Below are 17,015 nucleotides of genomic sequence, written 5' to 3'. Positions count from 1 at the left end.
GAGCTCATTCTACAGAGTTCTTTCTGTATGCTTTAAAATGTTGTATTGTATTTGCAGAAATGCCCTGTGTACAATATAATCCCATGCCGCCTGGTTCTGCCTACATAACACAACTTTATGGTCACGAATTCAGTACGGAAATGATGAACTCTACAAGTACAAAATGTAACACGGAATTAAGCAGCACAGAGATTACTGCTGCAGCCACCACGTCTTTGCCAAGTTTTAGTACTTTCATTGAGGGATATTCAGGAAGCTATGAACTCAAGCCATCCTGCTTGTACCAAATGCAAACATCTGGACACAGGCCACTGATAAAGATGGAAAACCCTCAATTGGTCAGCTACCAAAGTCCAATTTCTCAGCAAAGAGAAGATGCTATACCAAACACTTCAATGTATTTTAAATCATCTCCTACATCAACTTTATCTACATCAGGATTTTCCACTCACCAGTCACCACATTGGGAAGAGCCTCACACCTTGTCAGGTACACATTCATGTGTGACTCCGAGTCATTTGATGGATTCTTCAAGTAGGACTGTTTCTCCAAGGTTTCCAATTTTTCACTTTAAGAATTCTCCTCCACACACCCCAATGCCTAACCCCCAGGTGTGCTACGATTCTTCTCATAATATACCAGTAGGCCCTCAAGGAGACTCAACACAGTTATCGATGGAATCCTTGGCATTCAATCTACCAATAGCAAAAGTGTCAAATCTAGTCTATTCCCCACATGCAAGTGGCCCAGCTATGGTAGGTGAGAGCAGAATTCCATCACCACCCAGTAGAAGTTCTTCAACTGGTGAGGGAACTTGTGCAGTGTGTGGAGATAACGCAGCATGCCAACACTATGGGGTTAGGACATGTGAGGGATGTAAAGGCTTCTTTAAGGTAAGTTAATCATATGTACTTTGTTGTGTATATAGAGATTGAGGTTATATATTGTATTGATTCTAGTTCCCTTTGTTTCATAATCAGACCAGAATAAAACCCATCATGTCTTCAGGCTTCTATGCCTAAAACTGACCTTAAGTATTATGCAATCAACTATTTATTTAATATGTTGTTATAAGACTTTGCTGATAACATTTTAAAAAATCTTAAAATCTCTAAAACAGGTGGGTTTTTATTTAATTTTTATGTGAGAGTATACAGTCGGGGGATATGGTTGGGGAGGAGATGTATCAAGCCTTGGAGAATGATAAAGTAGTTTCCCAAAGCAACCAGTCAGCTTCTGTCATTTCAAAGGCTGTGCTAGATAAATGACAGTTCAAAGCTGATTGGGTTGCTTTGAGAAACTCCTCCACAATATCACTCTCCAAGGCTTGATACATCTCCCTGGGAATGGTAGGGAAGGGATGGGAACAAATAAAAAAATGGTAAAGTACTGCTTCCAATTAGTTTTACAGCATTAACATACATGCTTAGACAATGCTTGAATTTAGAAGTGGGGAAATGGAAATTTGAATCTTATGGCTAGTGGTCACCCCAGATCCCAGAAGCTTTAGGTACTATGATATTGTGAAATACATTTCAGATGCGTTTTTAACACTCCAGGCACTGACTAAGGCTACAATGTTAGGTCACTTGCAAAGAAAAATGTGTTCTGTGTCATCAGTGTCACTTATAGTTATCTATATAATGTTGCAACCTCTATGCGGGGAAATAAAATGTTATCGCCACAAGTGTGAGGGGCCTTTAAGAGATATAGAATAGGCTGCTTAGTGAGTTAAAGTAGTGTCTGGCCAATATGATATTTTAAAATGTTACATTGACCTTTATTTGTGGTATTGTGCCTTATATTGACTTTCGGCACAAAGTCATGGCTTACCTCACTTGAAATAGGTCCACTCCATTTGTGTTTATTTTACATCTTTATTTAACAATAGTATGCCTGTAGACATCCCCCCCGCGCCCCCACACACACACACCACCTACAATTAGTCACAAAACACAATTCACATCAGAAAAAACTCCAAGCTTTATATACATATATTTCAAAGTTTTTTTTTACATACTTTCTACTGAAATTTCACTGCCTGCACAGAAACACACATAACAAGTTTTCTTTCTCACATTCACATACTTTAGCCAGATGTTGCTATATTATTGATAATCCCTTTCCATAGCTCCATAAAAGACTTTTGAAAGATATAGCAAACCTTTGTAGGAGGACATGAACAAGTTGCCCATAGCAACCAATCAGTGGCTAACTCTCATTTCATAGAATCTAATTGATAAATGGTAGCTAAAAGCTGATTGGTTACTATGGACAACTACTCAACTTGTCCTCTTTAGAAGGTTTCATAAATTTCTCACTGTATGTGTCACTTTCTGTAGGTGACCTGTGTGTCCCTAACTAGGAGATGTGTACAATATTATACATTTTTTTTATTTTGGCGATCATTAATTCAAACTGTTATTGCCCTAAAGCCATTCACAAATTAGTTTACCATCTGGTACAAGCTTGAACTGTAGGAATAATGACCAATTTGGTCAACAAATAATTCTAGCTGTCCAGACATGTAGGGCCAGAACTAGTGTTTGTCATTGAGAAGGAGCATATGTTGACTGGTTACTGTGTATGATTTTACCAGTTGTTTTCCTTATGCATTTTACAGTATGCCTAAATCATTCTATCTGCGAACAGGCTTGGTGTAGTAATAGACAGAGGCAGAACTCAGACACTTTCATGCACACTCCCACTGCAGTAAACAGATGCTTGTACAGAAATAAAACATTTTTTCTTCAGATAGCTCTCTACATATTCTGCTGTTTAACTCTACAGATCACAATTTCTCACATGGCAGGATATGTGTACCATATAGATACGTAATTTTATTACTTGTGAAATATAAAGGGTGATTTACACAGGGTACCAGGATAGAAACCTGTTAACGTTTAACAAATAGATTAAACATACTAAATTTGATAGAAATAAAGCATTAACGCAATAAATGCATTTTTATATATTTTTTACTTTTTTGCTTTGTACCTGTCCATTTTTTTCAAAATCACTTTTGATCGTTTAACAAAAATTATGTAACTAGCTAAATAGAAACTTGGCTTTAGCACGTAAAATAAGATAAATACAGTACATTTACTCTTGTTTAAATTGAACTGTTGTAAAAATATAACAAATAACAAGCAAATAAATTGAAATAAAAAAGTGCTTGTACTCAGACATAAACATACCACCCCACCAAATAAATCCCCTTGGGAAAGGTTTTTAAGATGAGAATTCCAAATGGTATAATGTAATGACTGGTAATTTCAGATGCAATTTTACAATTTAAATTTGTTGTTCCAATGACTTTTCTCAAACTCATTGTTGATAATTTCAATGACAGCAGCAAGCTCTAATACATTTTATCTTCCTGCAGGCTACTGTGTTAGGAAATTAATTTTATCTAATAATACAAATTGCATTGTTTGCTTATTGAATGGTAGATTGCATGCCTTGTTTTATCAGCGTCTCTTGCTTTTGTTTCAATTAGTATTCTATTCTATATATTTCTTAGAGAACAGTACAGAAACATGCCAAATACGTTTGCTTGGCAAGTAAATCCTGTCCCGTGGACAAAAGACGAAGGAATCGTTGTCAGTATTGCAGATTTCAAAAATGTCTTAGTGTTGGCATGGTTAAAGAAGGTAAGAGTTGTTGGAATGCAGTAGTCAATAAATTGAATAGAATTAATATGCATGTACTTTTATTGTATGAAAATGCTTAAATATTTGCATTGGGTTTGTTTTATTTTTCAAATTAAATACGTCACATAATATATCTGCAATGATAAATCTTAATAAAAAGTATTGTTAAAATCTACAAGTTATGTTTTTATTACAGCAAATATATTTGATTGTGGTATATTTTATAAATTCACTTAGTGGTAAGAACAGATAGTCTTAAAGGAAGAAGAGGAAGACTGCCTTCAAAACCAAAGAGCCCCTCTCATCAAGAATCATCTCAGCCGACTCTGTCATCTCCTCCAGTCAGCATGTTAGATGCTCTGGTCCAAGCGTTAGTAGACTCTACACCCAGGGACCTCGACTACTCTACAGTAAGATCATTAAATGTATCAATAATTCCATATCAGAAATAACAGTACATTTAGATAAATTGTGAAACACATTAAAGAATAAGAACAAGGACAATGAATTGATATTAATTAAAGGAGCCACATACCTATAAATGCATTTGTTACCCCTCACATTGTTACCAATCTTACAGTTAACAGGTGTATAACAAATTTAATTCTTCATCTTTTTTTTCCTGCAGAAAATGCAAACCTCTTATTATACATAAATGTGCTAGCATATAACAAGAATCTAGTGAACACAATTTTTTCCAATATTACTTATAACTAAACTGCAAAATGCTTGAATTTGGGTACAAAATAAAATCTATACACAAAATCTAAACAGATATGACTGTACTATCTTCTTCCAAAATTCTCCACAATAGACAGGGGATAATGGAAAACTATATATTCCAAGGGGTAGATTTGCTAAAGCTTCTAAAAATGAAAAGTGGTGGTGTTGCCAAGTAATCAAGGGGCAGATGTATTAACCTGGAGAGGCATACGGAAGTGATAAACCAGTGATAAGTGCAAGGTGATAAATGCACCAGCCAATCAGCTCCGTTATGCACACTGACAGTTGGGAGCTGACTGGCTGGTGCATTTATCACCTTGCACTTATCACGGCTTTATCACTTCCTTATGCCTTCTCCAGGCTTAATACATTGCCCCCAAATTCTGTCTATCATTTCTCTATTGCATCCTAGAATATGATAGACAGAACCTGGTATGTTGCCATAGGCAACATCGACAATTAGGAGCTGACTGGCTGGTGCATTTATCACCTTGCACATATCACTGCTTTATCACTTCCTTATGCCTTCTTCAGGCTTAATACATCTGCCCTCAAATTCTGTCTATCATTTCTCTATTGCATCCTAGAATATGATAGATAGAACCTGGTATGTTGCCATAGGCAACATCGACAGTTAGGAGCTAACTGGCTGGTGCATTTATCACCTTGCACATATCACTGCTTTATCACTTCCTTATGCCTTCTCCAGGCTTAATACATCTGCCCTCAAATTCTGTCTATCATTTCTCTATTGCATCCTAGAATATGATAGACAGACAGACCACCACATTTCATTTTTGGAAACTTTAGTAAATCTACCCGCCAATCTCAATAGCTGCAGAGATCTTAATAAAAATATTTATTAACATTAGCAATTCTGTTGGCCTATGTTAAATGAGTATGTATGGTAGATATCTCCTTCAACATTTTGATAGATGACAAAAGATAGTAATTTGTGTGTCTATTTAAACTAGTAAAGAGACCTGTTGATTTGCTCAGAATGAAATTGTCATTGAAAGAGTTAAACATTATGTAAAGTTTCAGTCTGTCACTGTTGATTTGATTCCAAGTGAAAGTGTACCTGTTCATTTGTATATACAGTATATAAGTATAAGAGTTGTCCTGCAAAAAAGGAGAGAACATTCTAATATGTATACAGTGTGTGTGTGTGTGTGTGTGTGTGTGTGTGTGTGTGTGTGTGTATATATATATATATATATATATAGTACATACATTTTTAATCTGAAAAATCCCTAAATTGCCCTAGATTGAAGTTGTAATACCAATAATGTCCAATACTTATATTATGTTTACTCTTATTTTATTGTATTATCAGGCTGCAAATTCCCTAAAAGTGACCCTTTGCCAGTATGGGCCTGGAATTTTAATGGAATAATGGATGATTATTTTGGGGCAGCACCTTGGTATTATTATATGAGAAATCTATCACCAATTGGTTGTTGCTACCTTAAAAAATGATGTGAGTGATTGTTCCTGATTATTCCTTAAACTGTGTTTCTGAGTGCACCTAACAAATCGATACTAAGCATAGATGTACATTTGTAAAATAATTTAATATCAATAAAACATAATTCAAACAATTCACTAGTTATAATTATAATTCATCCTTTAATGGATGTGTTTTATGTATAGGGATGCCATCAAGTGAGCAGATTTGACATTGGCCAGTTCAATTTGTTTTACGGCGACAATGATGTTTTGACTCAACGCTTTTTGTCAATAGCGACTTCTTCAGGGGTGTCTTATGAAGAATAAAAATGGGTGTCACAGTAACAAGAATATGATTTTCAAAACTATATCATACAATACAATAGTGAAAAACAAATCTTGATTAACAGTTTGTGGTAGTAATTACAATCTTAGTCTGTATATAAGTAACATAAAACATTCCAATATCCAGTATCTCTCAGATTTAATACAGTATAGCACCAGCTATAGTGATGCGCTGGGCTGCGTATCGCTATCGCTGTGAGGGGTACACATGGAGTGATCGCTGTTTAAAATCTAAGCAATCTAGTCAGATTGCTTAGATTTTAAGCAGCGATCGCTCCGTGAGTACCCCTCTTTAGAGTAACAACAATTGTACATATACAATCCACATCCATAATTAATTGATAGTGGTTAATATAAGGTTTCCAGATGGTAAGGTGGTGTCAATATACAAAAATAAAATGAATTAATAAATAAGCAAATAGGCCATATATGAGTACTCACTGAGTTTGTATAGGACTGGTGTCTCCTATTAATACTACTTTACTATCCAAATAGGCAACACCAGTTATTTACAACTCTGTGAGCACTCATATATGGTCTATTTAATTATTTATTCATTAATTTTATTTTTGTATATTGACACCACTATACCATCTGGAGTCCTTAAATTAACCATCAGTTTAGTATACCATTACTATTTGTAACTACACTAGAGAGTTACATGGGAGATCTACTGGATATTGGAATGTTGTATATTTTACTAATATACAGCCTAAGATTGTAATTTTAATATTGTAAGATTGTAACAAACTTTTTTTATCGAGATTTGTTTTTCACTATTGTGTTGTATGATATAGTTTTGAGAATCACGTTCTATTTAGAGAAACACCTATTTTTATTCTTCCTAAGACTCCCCTGAAGAAGTCGTTATCGATGAAACATGTAGGGTGAAAACATTGTTTTCGTTTTAAAACGAATTGAACTGGCCAATGTCCATTCTGGTCACTTGATGGCATGAATACTGCATATGTAAAAAAAACTCATCAATTTAAGGCTGAATTATAATTATAACGTGAATTGTTTAAATTATGTTTTGATGTTAAATTGTTTTACAAATGTACATCTGTACTTAGGATTGATTTGTTATGTGCACTCAGAAACACAGTTTAAGGAATAATCAGCACACTCGCATCATTTTTAAGGTAGTATTTAATTACTTTATTTTGAACAAATTGGTGAGAGATTTCTCGTATAATAATACCAAGGCGCGATAGATAGATAGACAGATAGACAGACAGACTGACAGACAGACAGACAGAAAACATTTTCTGTGGCAGTACACAATCTATTTTTATGGTCAAGTTATGCTATGATATACTACCCTATATTGGAGCAGTTTTAAAACCTTGTGACGACCTGACAAAACAACTTTTACCAAAACCAAATTAAACAGATTTGTTTTGATTTTAAACATTTGCATAGAACTTCCTACTGCATTTATTAATAAAAGATATTCAAACACTGTATTATAAATGAGTAACATCTGACACATAAAGGGACGGATCTAATGAAGTACAAGTTGGCTGGAGGTGCGGGTTCCCAACCAAACTCAGTTGTTTTTTTAAAGTGGTAATCATTTACAAGGCATGGTTTTGCCTTGTACATGATTGCCGCTTTAAAAAAATGTATGAGTTCAGCCAGGAAACCACACCTCCGGCCAACTCAGACTACATTACATCAGGCCAAAATTGTCAAAAATACTATATCAATAAATATATATGCTGGAATGACAACAAGACACAGAGATACCCATTTAGGGCCCAGAGCTTCTACAGTCACCATGTTGCTGGTATTATTCCCCAAAAGAGTACATTTGTGGGAACACTAGATAAGTAGAGGCCAAGGCTGGCTTTAGGCAAAATGGGTCAATTGCAAATTTGTTTTTGGGACCTCCTATTTGGTGAATGGTGGATCAGTGTTTGCAGTTCTCATACAACAGTGATAACCATTTGTCAGGTAGATTATGGCACCAATATGGATACAAGCTTTCTGGCCTCCCAGGATGCATCGGGACTTCACCATATAATCCCGCCCACTGACTCAGTCAAATCATTTTTTTGTTTGGTGCGGCAGGAGCCAGACCATGGTCACAGGGCTGCTGTTAATAAAGCAGCCTGAAGCTTTTATTATGTTATTTTTATAGTCTTACTATGTTTTTTTTCTTGAGCGACATTTCTTAACAGCAACTTAAACGCATACTGGAGAGAGTCGCTCCAACAACTCCCTACCGGGTCGCAACAACGCTTACCTTCGCGGTACAGTGCTGTCTCGACGGGCGTCTGTGTCGGATGTTCTAGCAGGTCCAGCAGACGTAACCAGGCTGTGGCCGGAGCATGGGGGGAAGGTAAGTCTATGGATTTCCTCTTACTAGGGGGGTCCGGACACAGCTACACTGTATTGGTGGAGACTACAAACAGTGTGTTGATGCGCCGAACACTCTCTGGTGCGACAGCGCTACGCTCTAGGGATCATAGGCGCCAGGACTAGGGTGAGGCCGCGATCCTTAAAGTTTAAGTCAACGGGGGGAATCAGATGCTCTCCTGGCCATCCCTCCTCCAAGTTCATGACCAGTTTCCGCGCGTCTCCCGTCCATGAACTGAATGACCTCACTTCTGTCTCAGATGCTACCACGAGGGTACTCGGTCGCAGCTTAGACGTTGCGGTTGTGTACACTAGAGATCTGCCTAGACCGAGTGGCAGGCCATAGCGTCTGCATACACGTGTCCGTCACTGAGCGTCCGTGTCCGTCACTGAGCGTCCGTGTCTTGCATCAGTTATCCGAACTGCAGTGTACACCAGTAGTGTGTGAATCCACTCAGCATCTTGCGAGCGCATTTGTTTGGATATGAAAGTGTGGTGAGTCTCCCTGTATCCCGCTCTATGGAGGAAGGGTATACAGTACTAAAAATTCTCTCTACTTGTTAGTATGAATTCTAAAATTTTAGTACATATTGCATATGAGATCTGTATATTACTGTTGTTTCTGCATGTTATGTTTGAAAAGAACCAGTTAAAAACACAAGTACAATTTTCCTACTTACTTGTAAGTTGTTATGGGGGTTGTATTCTCATATGACAATATTTAATGCCTTAACATGTGACTGACTGCTAGTATGTGTGTCCTGTTCTGACCCTCAATTTAGGTGCACGGTTGTGGTCAGATTGATCTCACTTCTATATATCCATATATAGGTGATTTTCAGTCACAAAATTGTGTAGTCATAAACAGAATATTACCATGTCTGTGAGCGGCAAAAGTGACGAGGAGAATTTATCAGGCACTCCTACATCCCTAACATGCTTCTCTTGTAAAACAGGGTTATTTGGTATGAACCAGTTGGTCACTTATGAGGGGTTGTGTGCGAACTGTTTTGCTTTTCAGCAAAGTAAAAAACAGGATTTGGTTCAACAACCAGTAGAGCCACCATGGAATATGTTTGCAAAGACTTTGTCTTCAATAGCGGACAGGTTAAGTCCGGCAGCACCACCCCAGAGGTTAGGTTACACTATTAACCCATACATGCAGCTTCCTTCCTACGGCTTGGTTCCAGTAGCCTCTACAAGTAACCAAGGGACAGGTAAGTCTATGTGGCAGACTACACAAGATGATACAACAGATGATGATACAGTATATTCAAATACTCCGTATGATGATCAGTCGCAGAGTTTTAGTTCAGAGGATGTAGCTGAACTTATTGACGCTGTACAGGCTGTTCTCTCTTTGGAAGAGCCAGCCAAGGCAGTGTTAAAGTCTAAAGCACCTGTGTTTAAACGAACAAAGTCAGTTAAAACTGAATTCCCAGCGTCAGATGAGCTGACGGAAATGATGGAAGAATCTTGGGCGACGCCCAGTAAAAAGTATAAGATTCCGAAAAGATGGGATTCTTATTATCCATTTCCAGCTGCAGATTGTTCGAAAAGAGAAGTTCCTCCAAAAGTAGATGCACATGTACTGCGACTTGTGCATAAATCTGCTTTACCACTGTCATCTACCTCACTAAATGATGTCACAGAAGGGTAGATAGCTTCTTGAAAAATGTATTTTCTCTTGTAGGAGCAGTGGTAAGACCTGCTATGGCTTCGGCCTGGATAGCAAAGGCAATGGGCGAATGGCTAGAGGAACTAGAGAATGGCCTCTCTTCTAATAGGGAGCAAGAGTATCATTTAAGTCGTTTAAGACAATCTGCCCAATACTTGGAAGAAGCAGCAATTGATATGGGTACAGTTGCTTCTAAAGCTTCAGCCTTGACAATAGCCGCACGTAGAGCAGTTTGGCTACGTACCTGGAAAGCAGATGCGGAATCCAAGAAAGAATTGGAAGCATTGCCTTTCATTGGTAATATATTGTTTGGAAAACAATTGTCTGATATATTAGAATCAGAGGCTGAATCAAAGAAGGTCAGATTTCCGGCTACTTATAACCCTAAGTCTAAGGGTTCAAACTTTTGCCCATTTCGATGGCAAAGCAAAGCAAAAGCTAAAGAGGAGTCTAAGCAGCCCCAGTCCAATAGATCGGCCAGGGGTAGGAAGCAATGGGCCAGTAGAAAGCCAGCTTCCAATCCAGAACAGAAATCATCAGCCTGAAGAGACGGGCCTCCGCCTGGAGGATTCAGGGTTGGGGGCCGACTCCTTCATTTTGCACACATATGGCAACAGTCAACAACAGATGCTTGGGTGCAGAAGGTGGTATCTCAGGGGTATGGGTTCCCATTCAGGAGGCAGCCTCCTCAAAGATTTTTTTGCACCAGCCTGTCTCGTATAGAGTCGAAGGCCAATGCCCTGCAAGAAGCAGTCCAAAAATTACTGCAGTCAGGTGTGATTGTCCCAGTACCTCCATCACAAAGGGGACAGGGGTTTTACTCCAATCTATTTCTGATCCAGAAGCCAAATGGGTCATTTCGACCAATTCTCAATCTGAAAATGTTAAACAAATACATTTGGATCCCAAGGTTCCACATGGAGACATTACGCTCCATAATGTTGGCTATGGAACCGGGAGATTACATGGTATCTCTGGATGTACAGGATGCTTACCTACATGTGCCTATAGCACGGTCTCATCAGTGCTACCTCAAGTTTGCCATCCTTCAGGAACATTTCCAGTTCCAAGCCTTGCCCTTTGGGCTAGCAACAGCATCCAGAGTGTTTACCAAGATTATGGTGGTTATGGCATCTTATCTCCGCAAGCAAGGGATAAGAATATTTCCATACCTCGACGACCTGTTAATCCTAGCACATTCGCAGGAGTTACTTTTGAGCCATCTTCAACAGACAATAGTTTGTTTACAGAGACGCAGGTGGCTCATAAATTGGGAAAAGTCGTCTCTGAATCCGTCACAGCGGATGGTTCATTTGGGGGCCATATTGGATTCAGACCTACAGAGAGTTTTCTTACCAGAGAAAAAGTTGGTCACGGTGCAGGTCATGACTCAGGAAGCGTTGCACGCCCAGACAATGTCAGTCCATGCAGCAATGCGACTGTTGGGTCTGATGGTATCAACCTTCGACATGGTGGAATATGCGCAATTCCACTCCAGACCATTACAGCACCTTATTCTGACAAAATGGAACGGAAATCATCGATAAAAAGGCAGATGATAAAGTTTCCAGTAAACATAAAAAGGTCTCTAGCGTGGTGGCAACAGACAGACCATTTAAACAAGGGGAGACCCTTTTGGATAAAAGAATGGCAAGTCCTGACAACAGATGCCAGTCTGCAAGGCTGGGGTGCGGTACTCGGAAGCCTTTGGTTCCAGGGAAAATGGACCGTAAGGGAAAGTCGCCTGCCAAAAAATCTGTTGGAGATAAGGGCTATTTATATGGCTCTAGTTCAGGCAAAGGACAGTCTGCAAGGAAGACCGGTCCAGATTCGCTCAGACAATGCGACAGCAGTAGCGTACCTCAATCATCAAGGAGGAACTCACAGCAAAAGATTGATGGGGGAAGTAACTCCCATTCTAAGATGGGCAGAACTCCATCTCCCAGCATTGTCAGCAGTATTTGTCCCAGCTGTACTGAACTGGGAAGCGGATTTTCTCAGTCGACACACCATTCAGGAAACCGAATGGGCATTACACCCAGAAGTGTTTCAGACAATAGTGAACAGATGGGGTCTACCAGAAATAGACCTCATGGTGTCTTGTCTAAACAACAAAGTTCCGAAGTACGATCGAGAACAAAGGATCCCGGAGCTGTCCTTGTAGACGCACTGTCAGTAGAATGGAAATTTCATCTGGCGTATCTGTTCCCTCCAATATCTCTATTACCCAGAGTAGTGAGAAAAATAATGCAAGCAAAGGGAGCAATAATTCTAATAGCTCCAGCTTAGCCAAGAAGGCATTGGTACACAGATCTACTGAGAATGTCCGTGGAAGCACCGATACTGCTCCCTCAACGTCCAGATCTGCTAATGCAGGGTCCTTGTTGTCACAGTCATCTGGATCGTCTGTCTTTGACGGCGTGGCTGTTGAAACCTCTATCCTAGAAGCTAGAGGATTTTCAAAACAAGTAATCCAAACTATGCTTAGAGCAAGAAAGCCTTATTCGGCTCATGTGTATCATAGAATATGGCAAGCCTATACTCATTGGTGTACTGTAAAAAGTTTGAATCCAAGATCTTTTAAAGTATCCAGGATTTTTGATTTCCTTCAAGCAGGATTGGATAAAGGTTTGAAAGTAGCTTCCTTGAGAGTTCAAGTATCGGCGTTAACTGTATGGTTTCAGCGAAAGATTGCTGATTTACAGGATGTACGTACTTTCTTTCAGGGAGTTGTACATATTCAACCTCCATTTGTTCCTCCTGCAGCTCCCTGGGATTTGAATCTAGTTCTTAAATTCATTCAGGGACCTCCGTTTGAACCACTTAAGAGAGCAGATCTTAAATGGTTAACGGCTAAAGTACTTTTTCTACTGGCAATGGCGTCAGCCAGAAGAGTGTCAGATTTAGGAGCGTTATCATGTAAGTCTCCTTTCCTAAGTTTTTTTCCAGACAGAGCAGTTCTCAGAACTAGATCTGGTTATCTTCCGAAGGTGGTTTCAAAGTTTCACCTTAATGAAGAGATTGTAGTCCCAGCTTTTCAGGTATCTGGACTTTCTGCGGGAGAAGAGTCACTGGACGTAGCATGAGCATTAAGAATCTACATAGATCGTACTAGTGCCATCAGAAAAACAGATTCTCTCTTCATCCTCTACGGATTTCATAGAAGAGGATGGCCTGCTAGTAAACAGACACTGGCAAGATGGCCCCGAATGCTAATATCAGAAGCTTATTCTCATGCAGATCTCCCAACTCTGGCTAATGTCTCTGCTCACTCTACACGTAAGGTAGGTCCTTCATGGGCAGCACAACAGGGTGCTTCAGCAGAACAGATTTGTAAGGCAGCCACATGGTCTTCCATAAACACATTCATTAGACATTATGCCTTGGATACTTTTGCCTCTCATGACGCAGACTTCGGGCGAAAGGTCCTCCTGTGTAAACAGGTGCGTCCCCACCACTAAAACTGGCTTTGGGAATCCCAATGTTATCCTGTGGATAACTTGTGGACCCAGCCAGAGAAATAGACGTTATGGTAAGAACTAACCGTTGATAACGTAATTTCTCTTATGTCCACAGGTATCCACAGGGGTCCCACCCTGACGCACCTGATTTGAGGATCTTAACAATCACTAAACCTCTTCCCTCTTGTATGGAAGGGTGTGCATGTGTGTTCTTATCGCCTAAATAGGTTTCTACCTGATGCTCCTGCCTAACCGCTGTGGAAAGAACTGATTTGACTGAGTCAGTAGGCGGGATTATATGGTGAAGCCCCGATGCATCCTGGGAGGCCAGAAAGCTTGTGACCGTATTGGTGCCATTTCCGCTGTCGCTCCGGCATATCCCAATGTTATCCTGTGGATACCTGTGGACATAAGAGAAATTACGTTATCAACGGTGAGTTCTTACCATAACGTCTATTTTATATATATTTTATTTAACAATGCCCCTTCACCAATGCAGCTAAAAAAGATGTGCATACACACATAAAGGGGGAGATGTACTAAGCATTGAAAGTGATACATTTCATGGTGATAAAGCACCAGCCAATCAGCTCCTAACTGTTATGTTAAAGGTTGGGTTTGAAAAATGATAGTTATGAGCTGATTGGTTGGCACTTTATCATTGTGACATTTTTCACTTTTCAAGGCTTAGTACATCTGGCCCTAAAACAGCAACAACTGCTGTAGATAAGACACCAAGTTTTTCTCAGTGCCTCATGCCCCAAAAAGCTTTCTTTGCTACATATGTATGAACCAGAGTTTACTGCATATGCCTGCTCTGCAGATTGTTGGTTGGGACTCAGTTCAGTAAAGAGCTAACAGGTCATATTGTAAGTGTCCTGAGGCACTTACAGTATGAGAAAGTCTTAACAAATACGTTCAACATCCATGAGGCAACACCAAACCTTAAAATCCTTTGTATACTGAGTAATACCTGGTGCAATAGGGTAAATTATATTTGGTGTAACATACAATATGAAGAGCAATGACTAGTAGAATGTATAATTTTTAGAGACAAATATTTTGGGTAGTCTAAAATTCAGAATTATACCCATTGAGTATAATATGCAGAGCAATAGCTGGTTCCAAAGCCTATTATAGAGTGACAACTGCGCGGGATGTAATGCCGCCCGAGTCTGGCAGCCGTGCGGGTCGCCAGATGAACTCGGATGTTTTTTTAAAGGGGCAATCACTTACAAGCCAAAACCATGCCTTGTAAGTGATTGCCCCTTTAAAAAAAGTCTGAGTTCGGCTGGCAACCCGCATGGACGTCGGACTTGGGCGGCACTAAGACTAATATGCAGAACCATTTCTTGTGTCTCTAATAATATACAGAAAAATGTATGATGGCAATTATAATGTACATGTTTATATCTGGTGCCAAGTCTAACATACAGAATCATACCTTGGGCCAAGTCTTATATAACCTTCTTCACTATTACACCCAGCCAGTGGAATCTCTTAGACAGTGTGGGTTATTGTATTGTTACATTTAGACAATTCATGTGAAGAGTGACTGCATAGTTGGTTGGATGTATGCACGTGATATATCATACAATCTCGATTTAAGCCTGTCTAAAGCTAAGCATTAGGTTATTTGTTTGCCTTTGTTGTGTTTAGGACTTATGCTGACAGCTTGTTCTTAGCGCTACTCATTTGCTTACCAGCCTTAACCAACTAGTTATACAGTATGTTGCTGAACAGTTTTTTTTGTCGTGATTGCTGTGGCAAGCGACTGTACTGTCAGCTGTTGCCTAATGTGGATAATTGTAGTCACCATTCCCTGTGGGTTGCCCACAGTGAACCTGATCACTCTAAGGGGTCCCTAGTGAAAAATATAGACTCTCTGGGGTTTATTTATTAAGCCTTGGATGGAGATAAAGTACCAGCCAATCAGCTCCTGTCATGTTACAGGCTGGGTTTGAAAAATGTCAGGAGCTGGTTGGCTGGTACTTATCTCCACCCAAGGCTTAGTAAATAGACCCCACTGGCGCCATCTTCCGCAGGTGTTCCCGGCCTGGAGCTGCTTTCACTTTCTCCCTCACTCCCTGCAGAGATCTGGCGCCATTTCTATAGCAACGGGATTGCTGGGTTGATGTCTCCTCTGTAAAGCCGCCTGTCACAGCGCCGTGCTTTTACAGTCACTTGAGTATTCTACATGTCGTTTAGACAGCGTTAGTTAAGAACAAGTGTAATTATAACAGAATAGGTGGTACAATTATTCTGTGATATACATCCAGTATTACTGTGCATTGTTATATCTCTCTGCATATACATATCTATTGTCATATGTAATTTGCCTGTCCAGTGCAGTATTATTGTTGTGCACTTTATATCTGCATTGTGTTTGTGACTGAGTGTGCCTATAGCTGCTGTGTGTTTTCATTTAGTGTATCACACCCTTGCTATCACTATATTTATTATTTATTTATTACCAGTTATTTATATAGTGCACACATATTCCGTAGCGCTTTACAGAGAATATTTGGCCATTCACATCGGTCCCTGCCCCAGTGGAGCTTACAATCTATATTCCCTACCACATGTACACGTGCACACATTCATACTAGGGTTAATTTTTTTTGTTGGGATCCAATTGACCTCTCAGTATATTTTTGGATTGTGGGAGGAAACCGTAGTACCCAGGGGAAACCCACACAAGTACGGGGAGAAGATACAAACTCCGCACAGGTAGAGCCATGGTGGGAACTGAACCCATGACCTCAGTGCTGTGAGGCAGTAATGCTAACCATTACACCATCCGTACTGCCCACCATACTATATTCTGTGCCCTGAGAGGATTAGTGCATTAGGGTCCACATCATATATATATATATATATATATATATATATATAGTGCTACACAGTCTATACAGCTCAGTGTATTTTTCTGTGTATTTCAGTCACCCCATACTGATTTAATTCTCCGTTTGTGTCCTGCTTTTATTAGCACATAAATCAGGGGATTGGTATACAGTATTCTTATTGTCTGGCTATATTGTACTGTGAGCCCCACGGCTACATTCCTCATAATGTCTGCCACACAGGGCGGGAATTCCATCGACGCTCCTGGCTCAGGCAGTGCTGATCCCACGGATTTACCAGGGGGGAAAACTGCTGCTGGGGACGTGGGTGCTGGGTCCCATATCTCTCCCACTCCCCCTGTAGCTCCTGTGGCCAATCAAGAGCCACCCTGGGCTACCTTCTCCTGTATGTTAAATACATTGGTAACACGTCATGCCCCCTGTGGGACTACCTGTGCCATTACAGCCACAAATTGTCCCTGTAGCAAATCCGCCTGCCCAG

At 39.8% G+C, this 17,015-nt stretch overlaps 1 protein-coding gene across 2 annotated transcripts in view; it reads left to right on the top strand.

Annotated features, from left to right (window-relative positions):
• NR4A3 (nuclear receptor subfamily 4 group A member 3) overlaps nucleotides 1–17,015 on the top strand; it is a 112,132-nt gene that overhangs the window by 49,184 nt on the left and 45,933 nt on the right. For both annotated transcript variants that reach the window (XM_063922656.1, XM_063922657.1), the window contains exons 3-5: nucleotides 58–893; nucleotides 3,524–3,653; nucleotides 3,891–4,063. In XM_063922656.1, coding sequence (XP_063778726.1) covers nucleotides 60–893; nucleotides 3,524–3,653; nucleotides 3,891–4,063 — 1,137 coding nt within the window. In that variant the 5' untranslated portion in view covers nucleotides 58–59. The remainder of the gene's footprint in view (nucleotides 1–57; nucleotides 894–3,523; nucleotides 3,654–3,890; nucleotides 4,064–17,015) is intronic.

The sequence above is a fragment of the Pseudophryne corroboree genome, chromosome 5, assembly GCF_028390025.1.
Source record: "Pseudophryne corroboree isolate aPseCor3 chromosome 5, aPseCor3.hap2, whole genome shotgun sequence".
NCBI classification, from domain to species: Eukaryota; Metazoa; Chordata; class Amphibia; order Anura; family Myobatrachidae; genus Pseudophryne; species Pseudophryne corroboree.
The sequence above is the reverse complement of the archived record's forward strand: the minus strand, read 5'-3'. Positions and strand labels throughout refer to the sequence as shown.